Genomic DNA, 16,296 nt, shown 5'->3' on the forward strand with positions numbered 1-16,296 from the left:
CACAAATAACAGATTAAACACTGTTTTAGTGGGGAGGTTTACAAAGATTTGGCAGAGAAAGTGCAACTGATCACACAGTATATTTCAAGTGGGTACTCAAAGGGGATTTCAGGTATCAGAACAAATTTGTTAAGAGCACACTACATGGCTTGTTAGGCCTTGAAGTTGGCAAATACATAAGCATCCATTTTTTTTCAGTGGGGAGGACTAGTTGTTATTTTTCCTGATCCATCTAGGAAAATGAGAAGTCATATGAAGAAACTCTTTCATCAGTAAAAGAGCCTCAATGCCCACCTGCCTGTAGGTGAATGTCACAGGGGTCCATCTGCGAGTTGTCGTGGACAAGAATGCACGCAGATAAAGTTTTCCAGGAGCTTCCAAACAGCTGTGGGGTGCTTTCTGGTACTCCAACTGGAGATCTATTTTTAAAACAAAGAAGTCAGGCACCAAAAAAGTGAATTTACAGAATGTTCTATCACCTCCTCCATGGCAGCTGATACAAGCTTCCCTTTCATTGTATCATATCTTCAGGCACCCTTCCCTAAAGTATTAGGTGGCAGATTAAGGTTCAGGGCTCCTCTTTTTCTCTCCAGGCAGACACAGAAAAGAAGAATTATATGCTCTAGAGTCATTAGATACACTGTATGAAAGAAAGGGCCAAACCCCACCAAATTCTGTTTTCACAAGAGTGGGTAAGGGAGAAACACTGGTGTCCTGGAAATCTGCACTCTTTCTAGCCATACTTCTATCACCTAAATCATATCTGATCGAATTTAATCTCTCCTCTGCCTAAAATTCCCTGTCTGTTCCTGGACACCTCATTTCCCAGGTTCTCTAGTCCCTGGAAGAAAGAGTGCAGAAAAGCTGAAGCCCAGGGATACAACTGCATGAGCAATCGGCATCTCGGAGGCCCAAGCAACAGAGGTGCTGAAGTTGAAAGACAGACAGGATTCAATCAAAATAAGAAGGCACCTTAAGGTACAGGATGAATGATGGAAACTGTGCCTAAATACCGGCTGTTGCACTCTATGGAAAAGGCAGCATTAAGCATACAACCAGTAGTATTAGTTCTGCTGCAAGGAGAGGGGAAAGGGGTTAAAAACGCACGACTGCATATGGAAACTCTCCCAAATCTAGTACAAAATAGGCAGTTTTGTATACATGTAGAGATGATGATGACATACCATATGTATCATATCTCTGCACAGTTCATAACTTACTGTAGTTTGAGGGCTATTCTCACAAATATCAACTATCCAGGCAAATTCTCAGTTATTTGAAAACAAGCCCAAAGGTTGTCATCAAAAAAACACTACAAAAACTTGCTTGATTCAAAAAAAATATTATAAGTAGTTTTTGTATATAAATTTTTCTGCTACTTGAGATCTGGTCTGTACATTTCCTAACCCAATTATAACGACACTGTTCTACGAATACCCTTTATCATTAGGAAATCATTCCAAAACTTAAGGATCTTTCTTTTTAAATCAGGAGCAATTTATTTTAGATTTTAATTTTTAAAACTCCAATCGATTTGGAAAGACAGACGATCTCCAATTGCTTTTTTATTCCTGGTCACAGAAATATTCTTTCACACTCCAAATTCATATTCTCCTTCTCCAAATTCCACTAGGCCGCTTCCTCTTCTGGAAGCCAGTTTGTGATTTAGCATATGGTACAAAGAAGCTGGGCAAAAAGATGTGAGTTCGACTGTGATGCTCAGGCAGCCCTAACTGCCTTTCACTGCATCACAGCAAAGTAGAGCTTGGGCAGCAGCCAACTCCTATTGCTGGCCAGCAGACACGGAACAGAGGAGGCTCTGTTAGCAAAACATGATTAGAAGTTGGAGCAGAAAACAGGAGAGATAAAAAGTGCGCAGGGAGATAGGAGATCCCTCGCACACGCTACCCCTTCATTCAGGCAAAACTGTTCAAAAAAACTAGTGCTTTGGTATCCCATCTATTCCACTGTATTGTTATATTAAGATAAACAAAATCTATTTTAAAACCATGTAATTGAGGTTGTGGATTTTCCATTAGCAAACTAAAACCTACTCTAGACAGCACTATCTCAAAACACTAAGATGAAACATGAAACATTCTTTTGGTAGTCATCTACTCAGCTCCAGCATATACTTTGGCTATGTTCTAACTGTAGATATATGTATATACAAATACAGAAATCTTGAAGCTATTCATACAAAAAATCATCCTCCGTATTTCCATTGAAGGTTCCACAAAGGCCCACGGTGTCATCCTTCCACCGGCCATCAACTTGAAGATAGAGCCTCAGTCCTTCTCTGTCATACAGTATTCGTAATCCAATGCGTGTCTTGACTTGAAGAAATACAGAGGACATTTTCCGTATTTCAAATATATCTGATAAGCAAGAACAGAGATGGTTGAAAGGCAAAGGAATATTACTTATAATTTTTACTTTATTTCTAGTCATTTTACTATTTTGTTGTATCTGAATTTTAAATAAGTTTTTTCTTCACCCTATTCTAACCCTATTCTTCCAAAATAATCAATTTGTAAGAGTAAGAGACGTAAGACTCTGATTTAGACTCCAAAAAAGAAAACAAGAAACGCATGACAGTCACCAAAATTTTTAAATCAGCGACCATCGATTCATAAAAGTTAATAAAAAGCAAATCAATTTAAACGTACAAATATTTCAGATCACTTGTTGTAGACAAAATCCTAAAAGAATCAATGTGTTTTCAGTATTAAAGCTCTTTTTAGGAAATTCCCAAGGAATCGAGTCCTCCCAGAGATCAAATAAACGCATTTTTGCAAACCAAGCCCTCAGTAAAGCCGACACTGACTGTTGCAGAACAGTCTCACATATTCCTATGTAGATACATATGGTAATACCTTTTGACAAAGAGATTTAAAATGCATGGAGACCAACAAACAAAATAAAATCACATACACACAAAAATGCAAAACTTGTCTGAAAATCTATAGTTTGTCTGTAAGTAGTAAAAGTGCCCCTTCCACTGACATGTACTTGAGTTGCTTAAAGAAAAAATAAAATAAAATAGAGAAAGAAGGGGAGAAAAGAAGTTATTCAGTCAAGAAACACCAGAGAAAATTTTTCCTCGGGAAAGAACCCATCAAACTAGTAAGTGTGAAAGATGGTATTTAGGGTTATTAGAGAGACATTAACCTAACAGACACTAGCATGATATAGCTACTGCACAATTATTAACATTGAAGGACAAGTTAAAAAAGCAATTGATTTGTGAAACATACTTCTTTAAAAATTAACAAGATTAATACTAACAATATATCATTAAACTCAGTATATTGCCAATACTGATAATATCACAACATATGTAGATGCCATTGAAATACTGTTTTAGTGCTCAACAGATATTAGAAATGTATATATTATTCCTTACCATCTGTATAAGGCAGGCTAATTTTGTACTGATCATATATTAAAACATCTCCTGAATGAGTCAGAGTCACTTGCCTCTTGGGGTCCTGTTTAAGAATAAGACTGACTGACTGGATACATGATCCATCTTGGTTCTGCAAGTAAGGGCAAAACAAGAAATACGCTTTAAGAAATATCCAAGTAGGCTGAATGGTAAATTAAGACTGCAAGTAAAATTATAATGAAGGGGAAACTCAAACATTCTCAGTTGCATGTAACTTCTTCACAAGGGGCTGTTGTAAAATATGCAGCTTTACAGTTTAGTTCACAACATAAAGATTTTGAATAATTTCACATATATGTTTAATTAGATTTGTAACATATTATGCAAATGCTGTTCAAAAGTGGGTTTTGGAAAAGTAAGTTTAAAGAGTTCTTATATTGCTTCGTACAAAGTCACCTGCAATTCATGAGACCCAGTGATCCAAAACTCACTATCACTGAGCTGATATTTGCAAATAAGGCTGCATTCTCCACACAGCAGAGCACAGAGGGGAAAAAAAAAAAAAAAGGTACTTTTAACTCTCTTCAGCCTAAACTGTGTTGGTATATCTAAGTTCTTTTAAAACACAGAATTATTTTTAACACCAACAATAACAAAAGATAGAGGCTTCTTGTGAATCATTTTATGAAACAGTATTTAACTTTGTTACTTCCAAATGGAGTTGGAGTCACTCCCTGGATGAATGACAGATGAAAGAAAGACTGATGAAAAAAGCATGACAAAAGTAGCATAAAATAATCATAAAATAATCAGAGCATCCAGTGGCTTGACTTGCATACTCTTATCACCAATTCAGCTCTACAGTTCAACCAAATAATGCAGGGAAACTACAGAAAGGAATACTGGCCTTCAGTCAACCGGACTAAAGCTCACTCTAGAAAAATCCTAGATCTACCTTACCTGCACCCGACCACTTAGTAGCACTCACTTGTCACCAGTACCGAAAGCAGCCAAGAGACTGGATTTTTTTTTTAAACACTGTGATTAGCAGATCTTTGTATCTAAATACAAAGTATTGAAAATCATGTTGCTATAGTTTCACAGCAGAGAAATTGCACTGCCTGCACAGGAAAAATTCCCAACAGCTTAAAGATCATAATTTAATCTTCATTAACTGATTTAATTAAAACTGAAATCAAATGAGGTAGAGGCATACTCTGTATCATGCTAGACTTTTTTTTTAAAAGCATGCTTCAATTTTGGGTACATTGTTTTCAGTTTTCTAAGGAACACTTTGGGGCCTGTGCTAATATATAAATAGAAAATATTACTTAAACCTTCAGCCATCATTTTTAACCCCGGAATGCAGCCAGAATACCTTCTGACCTAAAAGTACTGACAAGGAAGCAGTTGGATATTCAGGTAACCAGTGGCTCATCAGCAACACTTTTCAAGGGTGGACTCAGCCAAGACATGAAGAATCTATGTGCCCACATTTTAACCAACTGTAGCACAAAGAAAGCAAGCCAGTGAACATACAGAGAAGCCTTCCAGACAGCTTAAAAAAATCCTAAAACAAGTCCTGAAAGAGCTTGGTATCTAAGTGAAGCCTGGAGACACTTAGCATTCCTGCATGTTTTATATTACAGAAGAGATCTTGAACTAGATACCACATCAAGCAGGTGGAAGGCAGCACAAGCATGAGGCCTGTTGAATATTGCATGTTTCCAGGGTATCTCCATAACAAATACACCTGCACTAAGTAACATGGCAAGTCTCCAGACACATGATTAACACCAGTCAGCAGCTGTCAGTGTTTCCGAGCAAGAACTTCCACCTTTCTGCATAAATGTACTTTGCCTCTTTATGCTGCTGGGGAAAGAATGCTTATTAAAGGGTGCTTATTCACCAGAAAAGCCTAGCAGATTTTTAGTAGAATATATTTGATTTATTCTTCGTTGCAAAACCTTGTTACTGAATACATTTTAAAAGGATGCAATTACAAAATAGTGTCTGGCTAATACCGATTCCTTGCATTTGTTCATTTTACTCTTGATTATACATCTTATGTCTTAATGCCTTACACATCAAAACATACAGAGGGATGTTCAGAATCACTGGGTCAAAAACTGGCCTAGGTTTTTCCGTGGGAAAAGACTGGATCAGGCCCTAGGCAGAGGCCTAGAGCAGGCCAGAAGAGGTGCCAGACACTGCCCTTTCCTGCCCCACTGCCATGAAGAAGTAGCTGCTGATGGAAAATGTGATGCAAGTGTTCAGCATCATCAGTGTTGAGAGGCACTGAATAAGAGTTAGTTAAAATATCCCAGCTTTGGACAGTCACATGAACGGTAAAAACATACTGCAAATAGCATTGCTCACAATGCAAACTGAGATTAGGATTTTCAAATCAAAGATTTACAGTCCTAAACATCCAACTCCCACTGACTTTCACTGGGATTTGCCTCATATGAGGCAAATCTTGCCACATGTTAAGAACAAAGCGCCAGGGCTCCAAAGATCTCTGACCACTGCCACGTGGCTCAGACACAGATGCTGTTCTAGAGCGGAGCAGCCCAGCCACCAGTCCACAGATACACGGATGTACAGGAAGACAGACTACATTCAGAATTTCCCTGTCTCTAAATAGTAATGCAACAGTGACCTTCCATCAAAAAATGAAATAATAAACTAAATTTAGAAATAAGAACAAAATACAAAAATAATACAGATATTTTGTCAGCTCAGCCAGCTGTCCCAGACTGATGGTGAAGACAGATGTCTGCACTTTAAAGTCATGCCCTTGCAAGCTTATCTTGCTTCTCCACTAGAAGACTGGGTATCTGTGCATATAATTCAGTAGCAGTTGATACTATTTCAGAGTTTTGCCTACCTTTCAAGAAGCTGCAAATAAAATGCTCCAGTCCTACACACAGCAGACTAGAGCCAAGAGGACAAACATCCATAGTATAGACCTTAATTACCCCATAATGACAAAAGCTTCATTCTTCTTTGACACAGAAACGTAAGAAATTCTGCCCGACTATTATTTTCTGTTCCAATGAACTGTTTCTTTCACAGCACCGACCCTGCCAACTTCCAGCAGGTGTTTTCACAGGAATGACCATTTCTCTCACTAGACATTTAACAACAATTCCTATATTCAGAAGATCTTCTCATCACGCAAACTACAAAGCCAGGGAGCCTGTCACCTGAAACTCAGATAAGGTTAAGCTGTGCTGATCACTTGACTGATTCTCCTTCCAAAAAGTGCTTAAACAAAATTTCACATCATTTTGAAATCACTTGTTGCCTGATGACTGCTTATGTCACCAGCTCTAAGGAACTAGATGACTGGCTTCTTTGTGATTCAAAGAGCTAAAATCTCTTCAGGTATTTTCTTTCTACCTTTTTTTTTCCATCTGCTTGAATGCGATGGGATTGATCAGTTAGAAGGGGGGAAAAAAAAAGATATTTTAAAAAGCAGACAATTCTCAAACCACCGAGAAACATGAGATTGTGCATTACCGATCTTTAGCTTCCATTTCAATTCATTAATTTTTATAAATGGAAAGAATATACTGGATGTTGCCTAGAAACCTGTAAAGCAGTTGCTCTGCCAAGTGGTACCAGCTACTTGTTAGATGCCCGAATATCTGCTTTGAAGCCCTACACCCTTGTGTTATAGCACACGCAAACTGCTCTCCTTATCCTCTCACCACTTTTACTTCAATAATTAAATTAACAGAGCTTAACCCTGCCAAGCACCACATAAGCCTCTGTTCATCCACCTGGCTGTTACCTTCAGAATGCTTCACTCAAAGATCTACAGAGGTTTAAACCTAAATGAATTCTCATCTGGTACCTCAGTTAAAGGCTGGGTGAAGTGTGAATCCCAGTTGCTAGTGAAACCCACCTGGACAAAGAGACACAAAAGCCCAGAAGTCAGGAAGAAGATGAAGATTCAAGAACTGCTGCAAAGTTCTTCATGGTCTCTGGAGCAATGCAGAATGCCAACTAATTCGACTGTCATTGCCCCCAACAGAACCATAATCTAAAGCATCAATAAAGGAAAAATCCAAATTTCTCTCCATTTGGCAGAGGATAAGTGTTCTGTAACACAACAGTGAATGAGATGTGCAATACCTCTCTTCCACATTTTAATAGCAGATGACCTCTGCTGTCTGTTGGTGGAATTTTTAACATATCAGACTAAAAGGCTGGGCTTCCAAAAGTAGCCAATCATGCCTCAACTTTTATTTGGTAAATGAACAACTATGTTTTCTCAAGAGATCCCATCTTGCCCATCTTCAGCTATATAATACAAGACATTTTATTATTGCATCCATACATAACATAAGTTTCCAAGCACAAAGCTTTCCAAAGCTTCATGGGCTCTGCAAAAGTGGGAAGAAAATTATGTTGATTTAACAGAATTCGTAGTGTCTCTGTTCCTATTTTTGTCTTTTCCCCACACACGCAGCTGTTGCATTTGTGTTCCTTTTAGACTATGGTATTGTCTTAAGCAACTTCTCAGGATCCCAAGGTTAGCATAAAGTTAAGTGAGGTAAAAATCATTAAGATTTGAGTAAGTTAAACTGAATGTGCCTTGAAGAGATCTCAACTTTCCTGTGAACAGAAAATGCAATTCAATCAGGTTCCTACCAACCCAAAGGATTGTGAAGTCAAAGACTAAACCTTAAACTCTTAAAAATGTGCACATCCTTTTCAAGACCTCATTATACAGTCCTCACTATAGATTTTCTATCTCAAAGAAGCAGAGTCTAAAAAAGAACAATACAGGTATCACCTTTTACAATACTGCTAACCTCCCCAAACCTGACCAAGATAACAAGTCTCACACCTTGCTTTTAGAGCACAGGGCCAGCAGTTTAGTCCTCAAAGTCAGAAGTTGGCATCAGTAGTAGCACACATGATGCTAACACTGCTGGAGCACTAGCCCAACAGAACATTGGGTAACTTCTGCCTTTCCACTCATATATAAGCCAGCCATACAACAAAGTCAGTGGGAAAAGCCTGAATCCAGAAATTAGCTCAACTACATGCCTCACGGCACCTACATAGGCCTCAGACCTGGGCTAAAACGCCAAAAAATTCTCAAAATTAAGAAGAAAATAAGAACAAAATAATAAGAAAATGCTGTAGCTGCTCTATTCAGCAGAATTGTATTAGTAACAAATACATTAGCAAAAATCTTTTCTGGTGTTCCATATCTCACACGTACAGCATTGCAGCTTCTATAACACATGGTCATAAATACACAGGGGAGAAAAACGGGGTTTTCACAATAAAGGAGACAAGCTATTTGGGAACTTCCATGTATGCTATCAGACTTTTAGAAATATAAAGTAAGGGTATCATTAGTATCAGCTACATATAAGCACATGCACACATGTGCTTGCCTGAAATGAGTTGTGTAGACTAAGGTGCAACATTAAAGAGAAGCATAAACATACCCAAGTCTGAGACAAAACCAAAAGCTACCCAGTTTTCCATGTCAATATAAATAAAAGTGAATTTCAAACTGCAAGAACAAAGCCAAAAGAGAAACCTATATTCAAGGCACAAAAAGGTCTTTCTTTCCCCAAGCAGTAAGAAGCAGTCGGCTTATTACGTGCTGGCTGCAAGTCCATATGGACATACTCAGAGAGCTTAAATAAATAAATAAATAAATAACATCTGGAATTTCTTTCAAGGACCATCATATGCTATTTAACAATATAACCAAACTCTGAATCAAAAAAAAAGCATGAAACCTATGTACAGGGTTCCTCTACCACTGCTACTGTTAGACTATTCTGAGAATAAAGAAGATTGTTGCTGCTGATTATTCAGTTGCAAGTAGCCTGGAGATTTGGGGAAGGGAGGGCAGGGTTTGCCCTGCTTAACACAGCTTCTCTTCAAGATATAGACATAATATGAAGGTTTTAAAGTTCACCTGTCCGCATGGAGCATTTTGCAAGGATACAGTGAATTCTCCGGACGTAAGGCTCTTTGCTAGAACGTACTGGCAGGTAGCTTGGAAAGTGTATTTGCGCCCATCGAAGGTCGTGAAATGAATGTCGCCCGAAACTGAGCATTCAGCTGACAGATACAACAGAAAACAGACTTAAGTACACAGAAAACATTGTGTCTTCTTGACATGCACTTCATAATCATGCATTTAGAAACTCCTCGATAATACATATCTAAGTCTGTCAGGAGATTTTTTTTTTTTAAATAACAGGCATAGACAGGTAGTTCCACTTGTCAGAAACATTGTACAGTAGTGACCCACTCGGTCAGGCATTACTACACTCTGCTGGAAAAGCTAGATAGTTGTTATATAGATCATTTTAATATTTAGTCCAGTATGTATAAAAATAAAAGCATCCAACATATCTTTTCACATACCTGGACATGTAAGATTTGTACAAATCCACTTTCCTCCAATGCAAGTGCTGAAATAAAAGTGAAAAGATGTTTTTGTTTTGCTCTGTTTTTAAACATATGACACATCCCTCAGTACTCCCTGGTTTCATACTCCGTGAAGAGAGTACCAAATGTCTTAGGAGCTTTACAGAATGGTGAGAGAGACCTGTTACAATCACTACAAAGTCTGGAAAACGTAGCAAGGGCTTGCCAGGAAGATACAGCTAGGTGAAGTCTCATTCATATGTCTAATAATAGTTCTCTTTCCTTTTAGGTCACTGTAAAAGGAGCTCCCATTTTTAGTTCCATTGTAAAAAGTCAGGGATGACTGATACTAAGAATACACATGTGCAACTTAAATGAAATAACTTCTGTGGGAGGGGAAAAAAAAAAGGGGTCACATGTCTGCAAACTCATCATTTTCTCCAAGTTGATCCAGTAAAAGGTATTATCCCTTCCTATAAACCTTGTTTACTGAAGTGCAAAATTAATTTAGAAATCCTAAAACCAGTAACTTCATGTCCTAACATTTAACTTCGTGCCCATGTGAGACAATACAAATAAACAGATATAACACAATGTCAAACTAATTCAATTTTTAAGGTTTTGAATTCTAGACCTGTTCCAGCTTTATGCAGATTTCCACATAATAAGATTACTAAACATTTCAGTATTGTCTGCTGTGTATGTGTTTTTTTCTCCTTTTTGCTCCTTTGCTCTTGCCCCATTAAAATTGATAGATCAAACTTCCTTTTCTTTTTGTTAAGTGCAACACCTCCAAATAGTAGCAGTTTCTGCATGCAGGGACAAGTGAAGACTCCTACCGAAAGTATTCAGTGTTTAACTGAAATATAGGCCTTAAAGGACTTCTCTCTCTGCTGACCACAAAAAGAACGAAAACAGCATAGAAAGGAAATTTACTCACCAGTTGTTACATTCCTCATGAACCACAGACCCCATTTCAAAAAATTTTCCATGGTAGTCGCAAGGGCAGTCTATGGGCTTGACGCACAATTCATTTTCATAAATTAGGCCTTGAAGAAATAAAACAAGAAAAGTGAAATGTCTTCGCAAATGGAATACCCTAATTAATAATTAATTAGAGTACTAACAGCCAAGTAGCAGAACAAAATTGCAGACCAATCAGGACTCATAATTTATTCAATATAATTGAAATGTGTATTTGTTCTCAAAAGTATTACACGCACCTAAATTGCGTCCAATAGAATAATGATGGTATGAATCACAAATATTTTATATTTTGAAAAAACAACACACTGCTTTACTCAAGTACTTATGGCATCTCTTCCAGCAGTTATACTAATGTTTGTCTTCATAATTTAAGGCACCATTGGGTTCTTATTTTAAGGTAGGGTATGGTAGGGTATTTTAAGGTAGGGCATTGGTAGGGATTTTTTACCTTTGTTTTTATTAAATTATTCCGTTATTATAACCAGGACCTAAAGGGCATTAACAGATCATTAGAAATGAAGTGCAGGACAAAGCCTTATAAACTATCAGGGTATGTGTAAAAGGCATAGTTTGAACAGCCACAGGATATCGTTCTCTGTTCTCTTTCAGACACCATTATGTACCCAAGAGAAGGCAGTAATAAGAGGAAAACTGGACAGTAAAGTAACTTTTAGTAAAAAGCGTATAGCTTTACTTTAAGCCACATAGCTACCAGAACCACAATGGTAGAGGAAACACTACTACAAACCGTTTCTGGAAATAATGAAAAGAATTCAGGAGTTTTTCTCCTGTCTGGCTTTTCAGCATGCACAGGGACTTGCAGATATCTCCTTTAAAAAAAAAAACTACCCACGACACCAACTCTGCAAACCATATCTTTGGTTTATACTGTGGTGCTAGAATAGCTAGAATGTGCATCTGTGACAAAACCTGCTCCTCTGCTATGGATGGAGGAAAGGGCTCTTGCCACTGAAAGAGAAAAAGGTCATTCATGCAGTCTGCTGACAAGGTGGTTATAACGAGATCCTGTGGACACCTTAATTTAGGCGGACTACATAGGTATGTGTAACAATCTGAAAAACCTACCATCTGGACAGTAACATCCATCAATGCAGGGAAGCTCACTGCCTACGCACGGCGACTGCTGACGGCATGAAACAGGGCAGCAGTCAATGCACTCACTGTAGGTCAAGTGCTCAGCACAGGTAATCACTACAAAGTAGAAACAGGTTGAGAAACAAAAATGTGTTATACCACCACCCTTCATGGCATGAATGGTTTGCACATGTTTCATTTACCTTTTACTTTTTCATGTTTCATTTACTTTTCAGTATGGAGTATTTGTTGTCTAGAACTATGAATCAACAGCTTTCACAACACAAACATATGCATTTATATATTTAATTTTCTCATTCTTTCTTTCTCTATAGATAAATAAAATTTCAAGGAGAAAGATACGAGTTTCAGGTGCATCAAGAATTAACAATCTTCACTTGCATCATGGGAGACTTGGAGAAGCATTCTCACAATAAATGTATTTACATATTGAGACCAGTTTAGGATGGTAGGATACTTATTAACCTGATTTTTTTTTGTAGGAACAAGTGGGCAAAGCTTCTGTTGTGGATGACAAAGCTATTTTCGAACCTGTGTTACAGAGAGGTAGACAGACTAGATGATCTCCCATGGTCTCTTTCAAACTTTCTTTCAGTGACTAATATGAAGAATTAATTCAACGATAATTCAAATCTATATTTAGCACTCATAACATTTTATACATCAGAAATCTACGAAGCCATGATCAATATTTCAGACAGTAGTTGTACAAACAAAAATTACAATTAAAAAAAAAATTAGTAATGTTTATATAGCGTTGAAGTGAAGCCAGAATTATACTTCCACCAAGATGTGTCTTAGTCCATAGCAGGAAGAAGAGCGAAGAAGAGCAAAGAAGAAAAAAAATGAAATATCTGAAGTGCAATTACTGAAACATGGACATACCACATTGTTGGAAGTGTGTTCGCCATTCATGAAGAGGTTTTCCTGCTTGGGCACAGGCCCTGGCATATTCAGTTAATGCTCGACACCAAGTTGTATTATCAATTGCTGACCTTATATAAATAAATATTGGCCTGTTATTTTCTCCCTACATTCAAATACTTAGTCATAATCTCATGAATGTTTCAGTATAATTTCAGTTACATATACGCATTAGCTATTTAAACTAACATTAACAAATAACACTCTATAATATTTGTTGTTTGACAAGTTGGAAATCTAAACGGCTATGAGCTTCTGCCATGTTTTGAAAACATCTAGTATATTTGAAACCTGACAATGATTTCCTGAATGAATCCAGGAAAACCAGCAGATACAGTTGTATAAAGAGAGATTTGACTAAAGGTTTCCCTTTTGGCAATAGGATTAGCATCCTTCAGAAAAATCACAAGAAGCAAATATCTGACTTCTGCCAGTGAAGAAGAAAGTTATCCCCACTTGACTTTTATTTTAAACAGTCAGAACCACCTGGACAAACAGCATTCCAGGTGGTCAAAAATTCCTCTTTTGGTTCGATTGAGATGTCTTGCAGATGCAGAATTTATCTATTCATTACTACTTTCCATTACTGATTGATTATAAATATCAGTGATGCACACTCAGCATCAAAAGAGATGCCATATTCAGGGGAGCAGAAACTCATGAGTTATGCAAGTAGCTAGGTATGATTTGGGTCATCCTTACACCAAAGGAAATCAGAACAACTCTGGACATTTCTGATAGCAAAAGCAGAAGCAGTAGGACAAAAATAAAGACATTTTATTGTGCTTAAAGCATTTTACATGCAAACTGATACACAGAAGAAATATATTATTTCATTCACTTACATGCAAAGATCACTGGTGCAGCTTGCCATAAAAGGAAGAGGACTCACATACTCATGACATTGTTCAAACGGGGGATGCAACAAAATATCACAGAGAGTATACATCCTCTAAAATGAAAGAGATTATTTTTGAAAAACTTCAAAACAGAAAACATCGGCAGAAGAGCATACTGTGTAAAAGCTCTTATTAACTAGAGGCAGTGGCCAATAACAAATTGCTGTCAATCCCACATGACTCAGAATATCGAATCCTTTACCCAGCACTGCACTGTTGCATTGTTGGATTCAGGATTCAATGTTCCAAGTTCGGGAGAACAAAAACAAAAAAAAGTTTTTTTGCAGGCTGGGTAATCTAAAATTATGAACTAGTGTTTCAGTAGAGTCCTCATTTTATTTAAATCAGGCAGTACAAGGCATCAGAAATAAAACATGCCTGGCATAAGCTTTAGCTTCATAATACTTCATTTGATGTTTTAATCTTCAAAATACTACTTAGAAGGAGAAACTATTGTGATTGAGATGGACAAAAAAGAAAGGCTAATAACTAAATTCCAAGCACTGGCGATTAAAAAATATATAGTTTTTTTTTTTTAAAAAACGTGATTTCAAAGACCTGCTTTCTCCTATACTCCCTAGCCAAAGGAATGAAAAACACTGCTAGAATCACTAGAATCAGCCCCTGCTTCACAACTTTTCACTCATTTAGTCCCAGACTCAAAATCATTGCATTTGACTACTTTCCATACAATATAATGCACCAAAAAGACCTACAAATTATAAACTTCTCTAGAAACCAAATGAAAAATGGACAACAGAATCTCTGTAGCAAATGCTACCTTAGTCCTCCTCTCCAAAGGAGGAATGAGAACATCTCCAGGCTCCCTAAGAGCATTTAGGCAAACTCTAGCTCTAGTAAAAATCACAGACTGTTGTTATCCAAACCTGCAGAGATTCATGGCTTTGTGTCAGGCAAGGTGGCTCATTGACAAAAGAATTATCCAAATTGGGTGTTCCTTGTGGAGGATTTTCCTGCCAACTCTCTACGAATTCTGTCACATCATCTGTTAGTTTTCCTAAACAAGACACACATACAATCACACAGTGACTTGGAAACCAACAGTATTTCCATAGGATTTTCTGGAGAAATACTCAGTAATCTTAACACATTAAGTGGAGACAGTCAAACACTACCCAGAACAGATTTAATGAATCACATATTAGTTTGAAGACTATCTGGCCCTTAGAAGGAAAAAAGTTCCTTTAAAATGGAATATTGTAGATGGGCTTTAGAAAAGTGGAAAGAAGGTAACTCAGGCGATTTGGAAAGGATGGACTTTTGGGAGCAGGATTGGGCCTTTTGAAGTCCTTGACTGGAAGAAAGAAAAGGAGAACTGATAAGCTGCATATACATAACTCCAAGCCATTCCTTTATGTAGAATTCCCCACAGGCAGCCCAATAAAAGAAGGAAAAGGAAGGCACTACTGGGACCAGTGCAATGATGCAGAATGGCTGCTTCTAGTAAGAAAATAAAGTGCAATATGTTCATGCAAGTAAGAATGCATACACTGGCTTCCAACTAGCTCAATGATATCATCTACCATTAAAATCTGGTGACACTGATTACTGCTTGGATTACCAGAAAATGTTTCAGCCTATCTTGCTTTATCTTTATTACTACTGCTCCCTGAGCTAGCTGGATATGGCTAATACACAGTACATCTGCTGTACTACAATCAGAGCTTTATGTGATGGAAATATTTTGCGAAAGGTGAGAGGGTAGGGGAAAGCCTCTGAAAGCAGGGAGCACAATGAGCTATTGATCCAGGTATTAATTTAAGCATTTAGATTTAGCAAGTAAATTATTCAAGGGGGTAAGGGTGGATTCTAGCACAGGGCTGTTGCTTTGCAGAACTGGGTAAGGTAGCTTAACCAACAAAGCAAATCTACAACATATCGTACTCCGCGCTTGCAGGATTACTCTTCAGAAACAGTATCCTTATTTTAAAGATGAAGAACGCAGAGGTAAATAGCCTAAAGGAAAGATTTCCAGAAGCACTTACCATCTTACTTAAGATACTTTTCGGAGGCCAAACATTTTTCCCCATTCTTTTGTTTTGGGCAGTATTTGTTGGAGAAAAAAAAAGTCATAACTTCTTAGAGACCTCCCTCCAGAGTCCCTATCTATATTGGCTCCCTTCACTGACAACAGCAACTAGCGAAAGCATTTCCATGTATCTTCATCTCAGATGTTGCCCCTCCTAAACTGGATTAGCATTACAGTTTAAAGCTACGCTTAGCAAAGTAAAATTTTCCATAGAAAAGTATTTCTGGGAGAAAAAAAATAAATAAAGAACATTGTTACACGTCAGGCAGTATTTTGGATACTCACCATAACTAGTCTCAAGATCGTCCTGCACGACAGCATTATTGTTGCCACACAGTCCATGTGTTTTGCCCAGGTACTCTGGGGCCATTTTGATGTATGCTGCAGAGGCACCATCCCAAGCCAGTGTGAAGGCTTCCTGGTGCCTAACTAGGAAGTACCCAGCCAGCTTCTGGATGCGCAAGTTTCCAGTGACATAGGGCAACTGTACCCTGAAATGTGTAAAATCACAGGCAGAC

At 37.7% G+C, this 16,296-nt stretch overlaps 1 protein-coding gene across 1 annotated transcript in view; it reads right to left on the minus strand.

Moving 5' to 3' along the window:
* The window catches only part of OTOG (otogelin), an 87,832-nt gene that overhangs the window by 61,242 nt on the left and 10,294 nt on the right, over nt 1-16,296 (minus strand). The window contains 11 exon segments of the mRNA XM_088533854.1: nt 295-419; nt 2,201-2,378; nt 3,407-3,539; nt 9,345-9,490; nt 9,800-9,846; nt 10,743-10,851; nt 11,876-12,001; nt 12,791-12,900; nt 13,675-13,781; nt 14,616-14,746; nt 16,064-16,269. Coding sequence (XP_088389980.1) covers nt 295-419; nt 2,201-2,378; nt 3,407-3,539; nt 9,345-9,490; nt 9,800-9,846; nt 10,743-10,851; nt 11,876-12,001; nt 12,791-12,900; nt 13,675-13,781; nt 14,616-14,746; nt 16,064-16,269 — 1,418 coding nt within the window.

The sequence above is a fragment of the Tinamus guttatus genome, unplaced genomic scaffold (assembly GCF_059628265.1).
Source record: "Tinamus guttatus ecotype Peru unplaced genomic scaffold, ASM5962826v1 Tinamus_guttatus_pri_ptg000524l, whole genome shotgun sequence".
Lineage (NCBI taxonomy): Eukaryota > Metazoa > Chordata > Aves > Tinamiformes > Tinamidae > Tinamus > Tinamus guttatus.